Genomic DNA, 16,906 nt, shown 5'->3' on the forward strand with positions numbered 1-16,906 from the left:
CAACCCTGGTCCTCGAGTATCCCCAACAGTACACATTTTTACTGTAACCCTGGAGAAGCACACCTGATTCAGCTTGTCAACTAATCATCAAGCCCTCAATGAGTTGAATGAGGTGTGTTTGTCAAGGGCTACAACGAAACTGTGTACTGTTGGTGGTACTCAAGGTGGAAACACTGATCTAGAAGTCCATTTATATGTCTCATCTCTACAGCTAGGCTACATCAGTGGTCTGCAGTGAGTTCATTATCGTCAGACCAAAAAAAGAAGAGTGTGTGTGCAAGTGTGTGTGTTTAAGAGAGAGGTAGAGAGAGAGGCAGATAGAGACAGATAGAGTGGGTCGGTGTTAGGGGCAGGGATGGGAGAGGTGGCTTAATGCAATAAAGCATGTTGTATTGACATCTCTGTTGTGTTTATTGATTCCCCATTATGTCCCTAACAAACCCAGGTGGACATATTGTCATTCGCAATCACGTTAGCACTGGGACTCGCTGAAGTTCCGCTTAAATCCGATCTATACACACACACACACACACACACATACACACACACACTACATACACACTGCACATACACAGGCAGAGAGTAGTCAATGAAGTCTGATCAATATCAGAACAAGGTTAAAACCACTCGCACAATATGTACCTATGAATTCATACTGGTTCAGATAAAACACATAGACAGCTTTATAATTGACCTTAATATGCAATTATCGAGTACACAACCTGTCCGCCCTCTCTCGCAGACCCGAGCTATCACACACACACAAATACTAGCCAATTAATGCAGGCCTCCAAGCCTTCACCCATCCACCCCCCTCTCTCCCCTCGCCAAGCCCAGGTACACAGCCTCCTCCTGGGCAGAGAGAGGTGAGGAGTTGCGGTGTGGGCTGGAGGCAGTTATATAGCAGCATGGAGGCAACAGTGTGTGGTGGTGGAGTGGTTGGGAAGCTGGACCAGAAAATTGCCTGTTAGATACTATACCTCTGCAACTGTGAACTCTCCAAATAAACTCAACCCACTGTGCACACACTGGTTGAATCAAAGTTGTTTCCACGTCATTTAGATGAAATTACATTGAACCAACGTGGAATAGACGTTGAATTGACGACTGTGCCCAGTGGGTAGTCCATTGATTTCTGTCTAGTATGTCATTGTTGAGCACTATATTCGAGTTATCTTACCATGCTGTAAAGAAAGTAAATACCAACCTTTGGTTGTGTTAAAATACAATGATGAATCTGAATCTGATTAATTAAAAACTCAAAGTTTTACCTGGATAGTCAAAACATGCAGTATACTCGATAACATGACCGCAAGTATCACCACAGCTACAAGCATTCACAGTTTCTCACCAGACAGACAGTCTCACTCTGAATTTGATGGCTCTGGAGCTTTTAAAGCCAAATAAAACAGCATTTATTTTTTCTTTGTTCTGGCTGCGACCAACGTCAAAGTCTAAGGCACTAACGGGGTAATGGTAGGTCCCAATACACTCAAGTACCTGAGAAAAAAGACGTTTTGCTGACTTATTTCTGCCGAAATCATTCATTTCAATGGGACTTCAGTAACATTTCCCTCATCTTTCTATGGATATAATAACATGTTATTACTATTAATATTTACATTTTACATTTTAGTCATTTAGCAGACGCTCTTATCCAGCGCGACTTACAGTTAGTGAGTGCATACATTTTTTCATACTAATATGGTATTACTATGTTATTACTTCCATCTACTATTAATACTACAGATATACCTCTAATACTATACTTCAGCTTCTTCTAAACTTGGAAACTGACACTGAAACCAATTCCAAATGCATTTCAAACCAAATCTGAACCCTTGAGCCAATCTAATTTTGCTTAATGCTGTGTTTGCTGACTGGACATGCACATCCAGACAAAAACACCACGATAATTATACAAACTGACGTCAAAATGGTGGCTGGAAAAACCTTTTTATGGGGTTAGTGGGTTTGCCACATATACAGTATTCAAAGCCACGGTCAACCTAACCCATAAGCTCTTAGCTTAGAGCCACTTGGTAGCCCAATAGCCCATCTTTGCTAACGAATGCTGTTTGTACCTCTCTCTCTCTCCCTCCTTCCCCGGTTCTTTCACTCCTTAACAGCCCCACTTTAGCCTCTCTCTCTCTCTCTCTCTCTCTCTCTCCCTAAACATGCTGGATTGAACCCCCAGCAGCCCCCTCTCTCTCCATCATCTGTACCTCAGATCAGAAGGGGATGTGTGGGTAACAGACTTAGCCAAACTGGCTTATGGGCCAGACCAATACACCAGGCAAATCCAATTGAAAACCCACCTGGCCGATAGGGTACACAGGAAAGACAGAAAGAGAGAGAGAGAGAGAGAGAGAGAGAGAGAGAGAGAGAGAGAGAGAGAGAGAGAGAGAGAGAGAGAGAGAGAGAGAGAGAGAGAGAGAGAGAGAGAGAGAGAGAGAGAGAGAGAGAGAGGCTTCTATGTAAGATGCTCTTTACTAGCTGACCGACCATCTATGTCTTGTGTTTTTACCCATTTCCTCATGGGACTTGGAGGAATGATTGAAGATAGAAGAAAATGAGGGGGTATATTCACTTTTCTAGCCCTCATGTTTTAAATTAGTATTGACTTATACCCTTCTATTCAAGTATGCATATGGGAGTATGTTCACTTTATAGGCTACACTCACCTCTATACTGGAATAAGCTACCTTATATGTTACACAGGGATGTAGCTTGGTCAACCTTGAACATTAGGGGTAAATATGTGGGTAAACCCATAAGCAAATACAATTATTATCTAGCATTATCAGTGGATAACCCCTATTCACAAAATAAAAGGGTGCAAACTGAGTTTAGTTTACCCTCAACTACATCACTAATGTTATTATTTGTTTTATCCTATTTCAAACATCTTCCAAAATGTGTTCATTATTATTCACTCAACCTATACCTCTTCCTTTTATTTAATGACCTATAATGGTTGTCCCCCTCTTCCCACCCCTCTCTGTCACAGCAAAAGCAATGGACATATGTGCCCTGTCAAGCCATCCTCCTGGTTACCACCACCAGCACTCATTAAAAATGTCAACCGTTTTTCTCCTGGTGACATGTAGTTAAGGAGATACCCTGCATGATCATCACAGCCCGGGAGAGGTGCATATAATCGGACCCATCTGTCATTTGAAATTTCCACTTGGATGGAGACGGGGACAGCATTACCTTCCCGCCCCCCTTCCCTTGCTCTCGTCGTTAGATAGAATCCACCACCACCAAAAAGTGACAAAGATGTTCCAAGACAAGATAGTTATTTTACTCCACAGGTTGTTGCAACAACAAACCAGTCAGCAATAATTGTATTAATTGATAACGCAAAATGACTAGGACTATCAACTTTACGCATCAACACTTTGACTGAGAATTTGAGAATTAAAGTAGAATGGCCTGTAATTCGTTCAATGTTTTCCACTCCCAGCCTTGTCGCAAGGTTTCTCACCCTCTGTCCCTCTTTTTTTCGCGGCCCTGGGATCGATCTCCACCAGATCGATAAATTAACATGAATATTCCCTTAACCGTTCATGAGACGAAAGCGGGAGAGACGGGTGCATAGACAGAGGCAGACGGAGCGGAGAAGAGGAGGCAGATGGGGGTGGAAGTGAGGAGAGAAAAGGGTATTGGAACAGCATGGGATACCGAACATAAGAAACTGTTTAAAGGATGTAAATATTGAAACACATTTTCTTGACAACATTTTTGGGATAAGATGTTTTTTTTGCACTTTGGATTTTTATACAAACATTCTAATGTATTTTGGGTGGGGGGAATTCGACTCGGAGAGAATAAACAATTCAAGCTAAATGTGCTCATCCTTTTTGATTATTCAATAGGTGGTCTAAGGACTTGCTAGTGCAGTGGACAGGTATTTCCTGAATCTGGTTCAGTTTTTTTCATGCATGTGAAATGTCGAGGAGCATGGCCAATGAAACAGCTATAGCGGGATAAGCAAAGGTCTTACCGGAGCTGGAGCTGGAGCGTAGAGCCAGCGGGGACTTGAGACGCCAGGCGCTGAAGTCGGAAGCAGTTCTCTGAAAGACGAACGGCACCGGCAAGGGAACAAACATGATCCGCTGTCGTCTTGGTTTTTATTTGCAGTTTTCTTCGAATTGCGCTTGTCTTCTGTTCTTCTTTGCTTTTCTTCGTATGCTTTCCAGGTAAAATATGTTTAGTAGGAAGAATATTTGGTTGAGTTGGTGACTAGCCTATGCTACATTCACATTTTTGGTTTTGTGCCTCTGTCATATCGATGTGGATATATGGTCCCTTGGTAGATCTGACAACGGTCCTCACTTGAGACTAACACACAGACGGATAGTCGGGATACACACCACGCCAGCTATATGTAAAACAGGCTTCTGTTGATATTAGTCATTGACAGAATAAATATACGTAGTGTGACTCTCTAACGCTGGTATTTTCTCATTGGTAAAAGTTAGGCCTGTATGTAGCTACAAAACAGCCTAGATATAAACTGTATCGAATATTATTTTTTTATATTCTTGAAGGTATTTCCATATGTTTTGCTTATCAAGACAGGTGTGCGACTCTTTTTGTCACAGTGGCCTCCTTTTCCTCGATCGGTTTTGCTTTGGTTTAAGCTTCTAACTAAATATCTCCAGATTTGCTTTCATGAAAAACTATTATTTTTTCACTGTCTGTTATAACAGGTGTATTGTGAAGTTGTTATTTTTGGTTCTTTATATTTGGTTATTAGCAGTCTTGCTATCGGTCAGCTCACGAATACATGCACACAAAGCAGCATTATGATAAAATATAGCCTACAATTAAATTATTTGTAACATTTAAATAACAAATAATAAGTAAGGCTACACAGGAACCCCCATCTGGCTTTTGCTCCTCCCCCTCTCTCTTTCACAGGCCGGTAATTAAAACGCAATCAATCGATAAATAAAAGATAAATAAAAAAAACTGCTTTTTTTATAAACAAAAGCTGAACGAAAAACATAAACACGGTACCCGTTATGCGGTATATTTTCTTTGGCTCTGTCCCGCCATCCGTCTGTGTGTCTGTCTCTATGTTCCCGTTATTTGGGAACCCCAGTTCGTTCGGTCCGACTCCCTCCAGTCTGAAAGCGCTCTGACACCGCTGCTCGCAACATTGAGGCGAGAGAGCACCCGCCGTATAGCCTACACTCCCCCACCCCCTTTCTATCCCCCTCTCTCTTTTCCTCCCCCCGCTTCCTTCTACCCCTGCTCTCTCCCTTTTCTTAGTAATACCATATACGACTAGCTATCCTCTGTATTGATCTCTTGATTACACTTCATTATAACGACGCCAATAATCGTGGTGGTCTCCTAATCGATTAGTTTATACAATAGACACGTATTCTGAGTTGGTGTTTTATGTATTTTTCAGCAGGTGATTTTTCGCACTTCTCATACATGTACGTATGCTATATCTACGCAATGCAAGGTCATGGGCAGCATTGCCAGCATAGTAATACCGTTTTATGGTATGAGTAATTGAGCTAGAGATATAGAGATACTAAATTGTAGCCCAGCGTGTGCAGTGTGTACATCCGAGGATAGGCATCCATTCCTACACCCACACCCCTCCCATCCCTCCGTGGATACATTGTATGCTGTCAGTTATAAAGCCACAATCTGTGCCGCGCACTTACACTCAAGATTATTGCCGACATAGATTTTTTAAATAGAAAAATCTATACGCTAAACATCGCAGTCAATATGGGAAAATCGAAAGCGCTGAGCCTGATCTCTCTTTCTCTCCCCCGCTCTCTGTCTCTCCCTCTCCCTCGCATTGCTTCTGTGGTGGGAGCTGTTGTTAATGAGTTATCGATCAATTATGGGCCTATATCATAAAAAGCCTGAGGCATTGCCAATGCTAATAACCAAACTGGAGGGTGAAAAAGTCATAAAATACATATCACCTCGGTTGTGGATAAAGCATCATTACTATTTACTATTGTTTTACATGTCTTTATCAAGCCTATTCTAAGAATGGAGATGTGGATCTGTTCTGGATGTGCTTTTGATTTAATCTCCGCATAGCCACCACAATGGTGCCGTGAGGTTTATTGTCCCCGTTCTCTCCCTCTCCCCCCGCTTACGCCCCTCTCCATTTGACAGATGACATCCGCATGTCCAACGAACGAGGGAGAGGGAGAAAAAAGAAGCGACTAGTTGTCCTTCACGAACCCCCCTTGCAGAGAGGGCACGCGCTGAGAACCCCCCCAATCCAAACTCCTTCCAGACAAAAGCAATTATTTCTTGTAGAATATAGTGTGTTTTGCGCGTGTGAGGAAGGAAGGTGTGTGGATTTGAAGGAGAGGAGAGGAAGATGGTGGTAGACCCATCAACATGGGATTCCTTTCATTTTCTGATATTTTATAACATGCATGTGGTTTGCCACCATGTTGGTCTACTGGCCATAATCACCAATGGAAAAATGGGCAAACATAGGCTACACAAACATTACGCACAATTATGCCCTCACGCACGCAAGCGCGCGCACACAAAGAGCAAGGCAAACAAACATTGGTGCACATCTTAGAGAACATCCCACACACACAGACCTGAACAGACTGGTATCATAGACTAGACATAACATAGTAAACGTGAATATGAAACACTTGAATTAGTTTGATATGTTATGTTTGGTATGGTTACTAAGATATAAGGTTACTTATGGCAAAAACAAAAGAAGGGTGGATTGGTGGGCAATCCAAAGGTTGCGTTTTCAAATCATCATGGACAACTTTAGCATTTTAGTTAATTAGCAACTTTTCAATTACTTACTACTTTTTAGCTACTTTGCAACTTCCTAGCATGTTAGCTAACCCTTCCCCGCCTAACCCTAACCCTGACCTTAACCCTTTTAGCTAACCCTTCCCCTAACCCTAACCTTAAACCTTTAACCTAACTCCTAACCTTAACCCTAACCTTAACCCTAACCCCCAGACTTAACGTTAGCATTAGTCACCTAGCCAACTAACTAAGGTTTGCCACAAGAAATTGGAATTTGTAACATATCATACGTTTGCAAATTCGTAACACATTGTACGTTTTACAAATTTGTACCATATTGTACAAAATGCAATTCGTAACATACAGTGCCTTCAGAAAGTATTCACACCCCTTGACTTTTTCCACATTTTGTTGTGTTACAGCCTGAATTTAAAATGGATTACATTGAGATGTTGTGTCACTGGCCTACACACAATACCCCATAATGTCAAAGGGGAATTATGTTTTTAAAATTTTTTACAAATTAATAAAAAATGAAAAGCTGAAATGTCTTGAATCAATATGTATTCAACCCCTTCTTTATGGCAAGACTAAATAAGTCCAGGGGTAAAAATGTGCTTAACAAGTCGCATAATAAGTTGCATGGAATCACTCTGTTTAACATGATTTTTGAATGACTACCTCATCTCTATACCCCACACATACAATTATCTGTAAGGTCCCTCAGTCGAGCAGTGAATTTCAAACACAGGCTCAACCACAAAGACCAGGGAGGTTCTCCAATGCCTCGCAAAGAAGGGCACCTATTGGTAAAAAAAAAAAAAAAAACAGACATTGAATATCCCTTTGAGCATGGTGAAGTTATTAATTACACTTTGGACAGTGTATCAATACACCCAGTCGCTACAAAGATACAGGTGTCCTTCCTTACTCAGTTGCCAGAGAGGAAGGAAACCACTCAGGGATTTCACCATGAGGCCAATGGTGACTTTAAAACATTTACAGAGTTTAATGGCTGTGATAGGAGAAAACTGAGGATGGATCAACAACATTGTAGTTACACCACAACACTAACGTAAATTACATAGTGAAAAGAAGGAAGCCTGTACAGATTTTTTCTTTCTCCAAAACATGTATCCTGTTTGCAATACGTCACTGAAGTAAAACTGCAAAAAAATTGGCAAAGAAATTAACGTTATGTCCTGAAGGCAAAGCATTATGTTTAGGGCAAATACAAAACAACACATTACTGAGTACGACTCTTCATATTTTTAAGCATGGTGGTGGCAGCATCATGTTTTGGGTATACTAGGGAGTTTTTCTTGTTGATAAAAAGAAACGGAATAGAGCTAAATACACAAAACATCCTAGAGGGAAACCTGGTTCAGTCTGCTTTCCAACAGACACTGGGAGACAAATTCACCTTTCAGCAGGACAATAACCTAAAACGCAAGGCCAAAAAGATTTGCTTACCAAGACGACATTCAATGTTCCTGAGTGGCATGGTTACAATTTTGACTTAAATCGTCTTGAAAATCTATAGCAAGACTTGAAAATGGCTGTCTAGCAATGATCAACAACCAACTTGACAGATCTTGAAGAATTTTAAAAAGAATAATGTGCAAATATTGCACAATCCAGGTGTGCAAAGCTCTTAGAGACTTACCCAGAAAGACATACAGCTGTAATCGCTGCCAAAGGTGATTCTAACATGTATTGACTCAGGGGTGTGAATACTAATGTAAATTAGATATTTCTGTATTTAATTTTCAAGAAATGGGTAAACATTTCTAAAAACATGTTTTCACTTTGTCATTATGGGGTATTGTGTCCAAGATAGCGCAGCAGTGTGGTCGTGTTCTCTTGTGTGTCCATGTAAATAGCCTGTTTTTTGTAAAAAGAATATGGTATTTTACGTATATATTTCCCTATCACACTTTTCATCCTTCTACTAAATATACTTTCCTGCAACCCGCCTCACTCAATGTGGAACTGATTATATTATTTACTCATCTTTATTTAGAATCTCCAGTTGAAACTAGCCAGCCAGCTAACTAGCTAACTAGCTACTTGCTATTAGCCACCGTTAGCGGTTTTCACCCAGAATATCTGATTTTCTGCCGGAATAACTGAATCACTGGACCTTAACACCGGATCTAGCTAGCCGCAACCGAATGGATGTTGAATGGATGTTGCTGTAGGCTAATCACCACTGCCCCCGTAGCACCAGTTAGCCTTGAGCCTTGAGCTAGCCCCGGCTATCTACCTCTCTGTCTACCAGAAGGGAGTAGCCAGCTAACCAGCTAACTAGCTACTTGCTATTAGCCACCGTTAGCGGCTTTTTCTCCATTGTCCGTGGCCTGCACTACCTACCAGCCAGCTCTAGCCTGGACTATTATCGGCCAGTCTGCACTGTCTGCACAGCGAGTTATCAACCCAGAACCTATCGGATTTTCTACCGGAATCACTGAATCACTGGACCTTTAACTGGATAATCGCAACTAGCTAGCTGCAACCAAATGAACGTTGTTGTTGGCTAATCAGCCTTGAGCTAGCCTTGAGTCAAGCACATCTCCCAGCTATCTACCTCTCTGTCAACTGGACGGGACCTCCTAGAGTCGACACAGAGCCCTGCCGATCGATCACGACTGGTCTGCCGACGTAATCGTCTGTGGTTTCAACAGGCTTCCCGTTGCGACGACCACGAAGATCCATCTGCTAGCCCCGGCCCGCTAGCACACGCAAACTACAACCGTGCTTCCTGCTTGCTGTGCTGAAGCACCAATTTGAACTGCTCTCGGACTCACATATTGCTGTTCACTGGACCTTATGATCACTCAGCTGCACAGCTGATGCCTACTGGACTGTTCCTTTACACAGTACCCTGTCCTGTTTATTCTGTTTAGCCTCAGCCCAAACTTTATCGCCATTACCAGTTGTTGTCTTAGCTCTCTCTAATAACACCTGTGATTGCTTTATGCCTCTCCCCCATGTCAATATGCCTTGCCTATTGCTGTTCCAGTTAGTTCTTATTATACACTTTCACTGTAGAACCCCAAGTCCCTCTCAAACTGCCTCAAATAGTTCCTTTGTTCCACACCCCATACACGCCGAGACCGGCTCAATCGGTGCCTCCAGTGATGCTATCTCTTTAATTGTTACCCAACGCTTAGGTTTACCTCCACTGTACTCATATCCTTCCATATCTGCCCCCTTTATTCTCTGTACCCAACGCACTAGAAGACCAGTTCTTAAAGCCTTTAGCCATATCCTTATTCTAGTCCTCCTCTGTTCCTCTGGTGATGTAGAGGCTAACCCAGGCCCTGCAGCCCCCAGTATCACTCCTACTCCCCAGGAGCTATCATTTATTGACTTCTGTAACCGTAAAAGCCTTGGTTTTCTGCACGTTAACATCAGAAGCCTCCTTCCTAAGTTTGAGTTATTCACTGCGTTAGCACACTCAGCCAAACCTGATGTTCTAGCAGTGTCTGAATCCTGGCTTAGGAAGGCCACCAAAAATTATGACATTTCCATCCCCAACTACAACATTTTCCGTCTAGATAGAACTGCCAAAGGGGGTGGAGTTGCAATCTACTGTAGAGATAGCCTGCAGAGCACTATCATACTATCCAGGTCTGTGCCCAAACAGTTTGAGCTTCTACTTCTAAAAATCCACCTTTCCAGAAATAAATCTCTCACTGTTGCCGCTTGCTACAGACCCCCCTCAGCCCCCAGCTGTGCCCTGGACACCAGGTTGCCCTCCATTTATCCTCAGAGTTCGTACTGCTTGGTGACCTAAATTGGGATATTCTTAACACCCCGGCCATCCTACAATCCAAACTAGATGCCCTCAATCTCACACAAATTATCAACGAACCTACCAGGTACAACCCTAAATCCGTAAACATGGGTACCCTCATAGATATCATCCTGACTAACTTACCCTCTAAATACACCTCCGCTGTCTTCAACCAGGATCTCAGCGATCACTGCCTTATTGCCTGTGTCCGTAACGGTTCCGCGGTCAAACGACCACCCCTCATCACTGTCAAACGCTCCCTAAAATACTTTAGCAAGCAGGCCTTCCTAATTGACCTGGCCCAGGTATCCTGGATGGATATATATCTCATTCTGTCAGTAGAGGATGCCTATTTGTTCTTTAAAAGTAATTTCCTCTCAATCTTAAATAAACATGCCCCATTCAAAAAATACAGAACTAAGAACAGATATAGCCCCTGGTTCTCCTCAGACTTGACTGCCCTTGACCAGCACAAAAACATCCTGTGGCGTACTGCATTAGCATCAAATAGCCCACGCGATATGCAACTTTTCAGGTAAGTTAGGAACCAATATCCACAAGCAGTTAGGAAAGCAAAGGCTAACTTTTCCAAACAGAAATGTGCATCCTGTAGCACTAACTCCAAAAAGGTTTGGGACACTGTAAAGTCCATGGAGAATAAGAGCACCTCCTCCCAGCTGCCCACTGCACTGAGGCTAGGAAACACTATCACCACCGATAAATCTACAATAATCGAGAATTTCAACAAACATTTTGCTACGGCTGGCCATGCTTTCCATCTGGATACCACTACCCCAGCCACCAGCTCGGCACCCTCCGCTGCAACTTGCCCATGCCCCCCCCGCTTCTCCTTCACACAAATTCAGACAGCTGATGTTCTGAAAGAGCTGCAAAATCTGGACCCCTACAAATCATCTGGGCTAGACAATCTGGACCCTTTCTTTCTAAAACTAGCCACCGAAATTGTCGCAACCCCTATTACTAGCCTGTTCAACCTCTCTTTCGTAATGTCTGAGATCCCCAGAGATTGGAAAGCTGCCGCGGTCATCCCCCTCTTCAAAGGGGGTGACACTCTAGATCCAAACTGTTACAGATCTATATCCATCCTGCCCTGCCTTTCGAAAGTTTTTGAAAGCCAAGTTAACAAACAGATCACCGACCATTTCGAATCCCACCGTACCTTCTCCGCTATGCAATCCGGTTTCCGAGCTGGTCATGGGTGCACCTCAGCCACGCTCAAGGTCCTAAACGATATTATAACCGCGATCGATAATAGACAGTACTGTGCAGCCGTCTTCATCGACCTGGCCAAGGCTTACGACTCTGTCAACCACCGCATTCTTATTGGCAGACTAATTAGCCTTGGTTTCTCAAATGACTGCCTCGCCTGGTTCACCAACTACTTCTCAGATAGAGTTCAATGTGTCAAATCGGAGGGCCTGTTGTCTGGACCTATGGCAGTCTCTATGGGGGTGCCACAGGGTTAAATTCTTGGGCCGACTCTTTTCTCTATGTATATCAATGATGTCGCTCTTGCTGCTGGTGACTCTCAGATCCACCTCTACGCAAACGACACCATTTTGTATACATCTGGCCCTTCATTGGACACTGTGTTAACAAACCTCCAAACGAGCTTCAATGCCATACAACACTCCTTCAGTAGCCTCCAACTGCTCTTAAACACTAGTAAAACTAAATGTATGCTCTTCAATCGAACGCTGCTGGCACCCGCCCACCCGACTAGAATCACTACTCTTGACAGGTCTGACCTAGAGTATGTGGACAACTACAAATACCTAGGTGTCTGGTTAGACTGTAAACTCTCCTTCCAGACTCACATTAAGAATCTCCAATCCAAAGTTAAATCTAGAATCGGCTTCCTATTTCGCAACAAAGCCTCCTTCACTCATGCTGCCAAACATGCCCTCATAAAACTGACTATCCTACCGATCCTTGACTTCGGCAATGTCATTTACAAAATAGCCTCCAACACTCTACTCAGCAAATTGGATGTAGTCTATCACAGTGTCATCCGTTTTGTCACCAAAGCCCCATATACTGCCCACCACTGTGACCTGTACGCTCTTGTTGGCTGGTCCTCACTACATATTCGTCGCCAAACCCACTGGCTCCAGGCCATCTATAAATCACTGCTAGGCAAATCCACGCCTTATCTTAGCTCATTGGTCACCATAGCAACACCCACCCGTAGTATGCGCTCCAGCAGGTATATCTCACTGGTCATCCCCAAAGCCAACACCTCATTTGGCTGCCATTCCTTCCAGTTCTCTGCTGCCAATGACTGGAACGAATTGCAAAAATCTCTGAAGCTGGAGACTCTTATCTCCCTCACTAACTTTAAGCATCAGTTGTCAGAGCACCTTACCGATCACTGCACCTGTACACAGCCCATCTGAAATTAGCCCACCCAACTACCTCATCCCCATATTGTTATTTATTTTGCTCATTTGCACCCCAGTATCTCTATTTGCACATCATCTCTTGCACATCTATCATTCCAGTGTTAATACTAATTGTAATTATTTTGCACTATAGCCTATTTATTGCCTTACCTCCATAACTTGCTACATTTGCACACACTGTATATATATTTTCTGTTGTATTTTTGACTTTATGTTTTGTTTTACCCCATATGTAACTCTGTGTTGTTGTTTTTATCGCACTGCTTTGCTTTATCTTGGCCAGGTCGCAGTTGTAAATGAGAACTTGTTCTCAACTGGCCTACCTGGTTAAATAAAGGTGAAAAAAAATAAAAATAAAAAGATGGGTGAGGCAAAGTCAATTTAATCCATTTTGAATTCAGGCTGCAACACAGCAAAATGTGGAATAAGTCAAGGGGTATGAATACTTTCTGAAGGCACTGTATTATACAAATTGCCATTCATTACATATCATACAAATAGTAATTTGTAACATATCATACGAAATGGATGATGGATTAATACATACCATACAAAACGTAACATGTCCTACTAAATGGAGCGTTTCGGATTTACGTACAAAATAATACGAAATGCTCTGAGACCATGTTGGCCTGAAAGAAGCCAAGCAGTGGTTCCATTAAACTACTGTAATTTGGGCACATGTGCTTATCATGTCTACAGATGGTCTGTCAACATCATACAAACAAAAGTAGGTTGAACCAGACACACACAGGCTACTGTAGTGTACAGTGAGGGAAAAAAGTATTTGATCCCCTGCTGATTTTGTACTTTTGCCCATTGACAAAGACATGATCAGTCTATAATGTTAATGGTAGGTTTATTTGAACAGTGAGAGACAGAGTAACAACAAAAAAATCTAGAAAAACGCATGTCAAAAATGTTATGAATTTATTTGCATTTTAATTAGGGAAATAAGTATTTGACCCCTCTGCAAAACATGACTTAGTACTTGGTGGCAAAACCCTTGTTGGCAATCACAGAGGTCAGACGTTTCTTGTAGTTGGCCACCAGGTTTGCACACATCTCAGGAGGGATTTTGTCCCACTCCTCTTTGCAGATCTTCTCCAAGTCATTAAGGTTTCGAGGCTGACGTTTGGCAACTCGAACCTTCAGTTCCCTCCACAGATTTTCTATGGGATTAAGGTCTGGAGACTGGCTAGGCCACTCCAGGACCTTAATGTGCTTCTTCTTGAGCCACTCCTTTGTTGCCTTGGCCATGTGTTTTGGGTCATTGTCATGCTGGAATACCCATCCACGACCCATTTTCAATGCCCTGCCTGAGGGAAGGAGGTTCTCACCCAAGATTTGACGGTACATGGCCCCGTCCATCGTCCCTTTGATGCAGTGAAGTTGTCCTGTCCCCTTAGCAGAAAAACACCCCCAAAGCATAATGTTTCCACCTCCATGTTTGACGGTGGGGATGGTGTTCTTGGGGTCATAGGCAGCATTCCTCCTCCTCCAAACACGGCGAGTTGAGTTGATGCCAAATAACTAGATTTTGGTATCATCTGACCACAACAGTTTCACCCAGTTCTCCTCTGTATCATTCAGATGTTCATTGGCAAACTTCAGATGGGCCTGTATATGTGCTTTCTTGAGCAGGGGGACCTTGCGGGCGCTGCAGGATTTCAGTCCTTCACGGCGTAGTGTGTTACCAATTGTTTTCTTGGTGACTATGGTCCCAGCTGCCTTGAGATCATTGACAAGATCCTCCCGTGTAGTTCTGGGCTGATTCCTCACCGTTCTTATGATCATTGCAACTCCACGAGGTGAGATCTTGCATGGAGCCCCAGGCCGAGGGAGATTAACAGTTATTTTGTGTTTCTTCCATTTGCGAATAATCGCACCAACTGTTGTCACCTTCTCACCAAGCTGCTTGGCGATGGTCTTGTAGCCCATTCCAGCCTTGTGTAGGTCTACAATCTTGTCCCTGACATCCTTGGAGAGCTCTTTGGTCTTGGCCATGGTGGAGTGTTTGGAATCTGATTGATTGATTGCTTCTGTGGACAGGTGTCTTTTATACAGGTAACAAACTGAGATTATGAGCACTCCCTTTAAGAGTGTGCTCCTAATCTCAGCTCGTTACCTGTATAAAAGACACCTGGGAGCCAGAAATCTTTCTGATTGAGAGGGGGTCAAATACTTATTTCCCTCATTAAAATGCAAATCAATTTATGTTGTTGTTATTCTGTCTCTCACTGTTCAAATAAACCTACCATTAAAATTATAGACTGATAATTTCTTTGTCAGTGGGCAAACGTACAAGATCAGCAGGGGATCAAATACTTTTTTCCCTCACTGTAGTAGACTACAGTATACCTTCTCTTTCACACACTCCCAGGGTCAGCTAGCTGCCTCAGGTTCAGTAATGCTGGTTGCTTGCAGGGAAAACCGGCTGCTTTTGCAGTAGATAATTTTGACATCATTGAAGAAAGAGCTTGGTAAATGCAGACAATACATGTTATTGTAAAAGGTCTAGAGTGAACATATAGGCATTTGTAGCCTATCATCATAATAATCATCTTCATCATCACCATTTGACTCTTCTTCTCCATAATCTATTTATTTGAAATCATATCAAGATGACAATATGACACTGAATCCCAACACGCAATGATAAGTATTCTTGTTTAAATTATAATAAAAATATGTTTATTACAGGTGGCAGGTAGCCTAGCGGTTAGAGCATTGGGGCAGTAACTGAAAGGTTGCTGGTTTGAATCCCCGAGCTGACAAAGCTCTTTCGATGTGCCTTTGAGCAAGGCACTTAACCCTAATTGCTCCTGTAAGTTGCTCTGGATGTCTGCTAAATGAAAACAAGCTGATCTTTTTGCAGCTATTTTATATGCTTTTTTTGGTATATTTCTTAGTCTTGTGAGAATGTAATGACGATGTGTGTGTTTGGTGTGTGTGTGTGCATGCGTGCCTGTGTACAGTGGCATGCAGGGGCGGTGTGTTCATTAGGGCGATATGGGCGACGCACTGCCAAACGGGAAAAGGAAGGGATTTTTTTTCTAATCAATTATATCACGGCAACAGTAGTTATCAGTGTTCTAATCTAGACGTCTGATCTGCCACTAAATGTCCAATCAGGCTAAAGTCGTGCTTCAAATGGCCCCGCCCCTTTTGGGGCGATTTCAGTCAGGTTGAAAATCGCCCCAGAAGTCTCTCATAGACTCTCATGTAAAATCTTTTTTTTCAAATATCAGAGCTTTCAATACAATCTCTATGGGTTCCCGGGAGGGCTTGCACCAGCAGCTTTCGTCATACGTAACATAACCATGAACGTAACTAAGAAAAGAAGCGGGTAGCAGCGTCAATCAATTCACGTACTACTGTCAAGATGGCTAGCGTTCAGTGCAACTCGATTGTCTCTTTGAAATAAGTTCCTTTTTGTCGTGAACAAATCAAGATAAATTGGCAACGAAACAATTAGGACCTCCCAGACCAAATTTAATAATTCAACAGGTTTCTACTAAAGGGGGAAAGTCCTACACCCGAGGATTTTCCAAAAATTGGTACGAACGAAAAACCTGGCTAGCAGGCTGCGATGTAGCTAATGCAGTCTTCTGCTACCCCTGCTTACTCTTTCACCCTGAAGGCGGCACGGCAGACAGCACCGCTTGGACAGCGACTGGTGTAACGGACATGCACCATCTTTCAGAAAAGATTAAGAAACATGAGCTGTCAAAGACCCACATGGATAGCTGTTTGAGATTGTCTGCTTTGGGGAGAGTGAACATTGCCACTCAACTGGATGAGGGATACAGGCTAGCTGTCCGCCGCCACAACGATGAGGTTAGCAAGAACCGCCACATCCTCAGCCGGCTAATCCAGTGTGTGAAGTTTTGCGGAGTGTTTG

General features: G+C 42.9%; 1 protein-coding gene across 2 annotated transcripts in view; it reads right to left on the reverse strand.

Moving 5' to 3' along the window:
• The window catches only part of LOC121586445 (POU domain, class 2, transcription factor 2-like), a 45,569-nt gene extending 40,424 nt beyond the window's left edge, over positions 1 to 5,145 (reverse strand). For both annotated transcript variants that reach the window (XM_045226364.1, XM_045226363.1), the window contains exon 1: positions 4,010 to 5,145. In XM_045226364.1, coding sequence (XP_045082299.1) covers positions 4,010 to 4,115 — 106 coding nt within the window. In that variant the 5' untranslated portion in view covers positions 4,116 to 5,145. The remainder of the gene's footprint in view (positions 1 to 4,009) is intronic.
• Positions 5,146 to 16,906: the final 11,761 nt, after the last annotated feature.

The sequence above is a fragment of the Coregonus clupeaformis genome, chromosome 17 (assembly GCF_020615455.1).
Source record: "Coregonus clupeaformis isolate EN_2021a chromosome 17, ASM2061545v1, whole genome shotgun sequence".
NCBI classification, from domain to species: domain Eukaryota; kingdom Metazoa; phylum Chordata; class Actinopteri; order Salmoniformes; family Salmonidae; genus Coregonus; species Coregonus clupeaformis.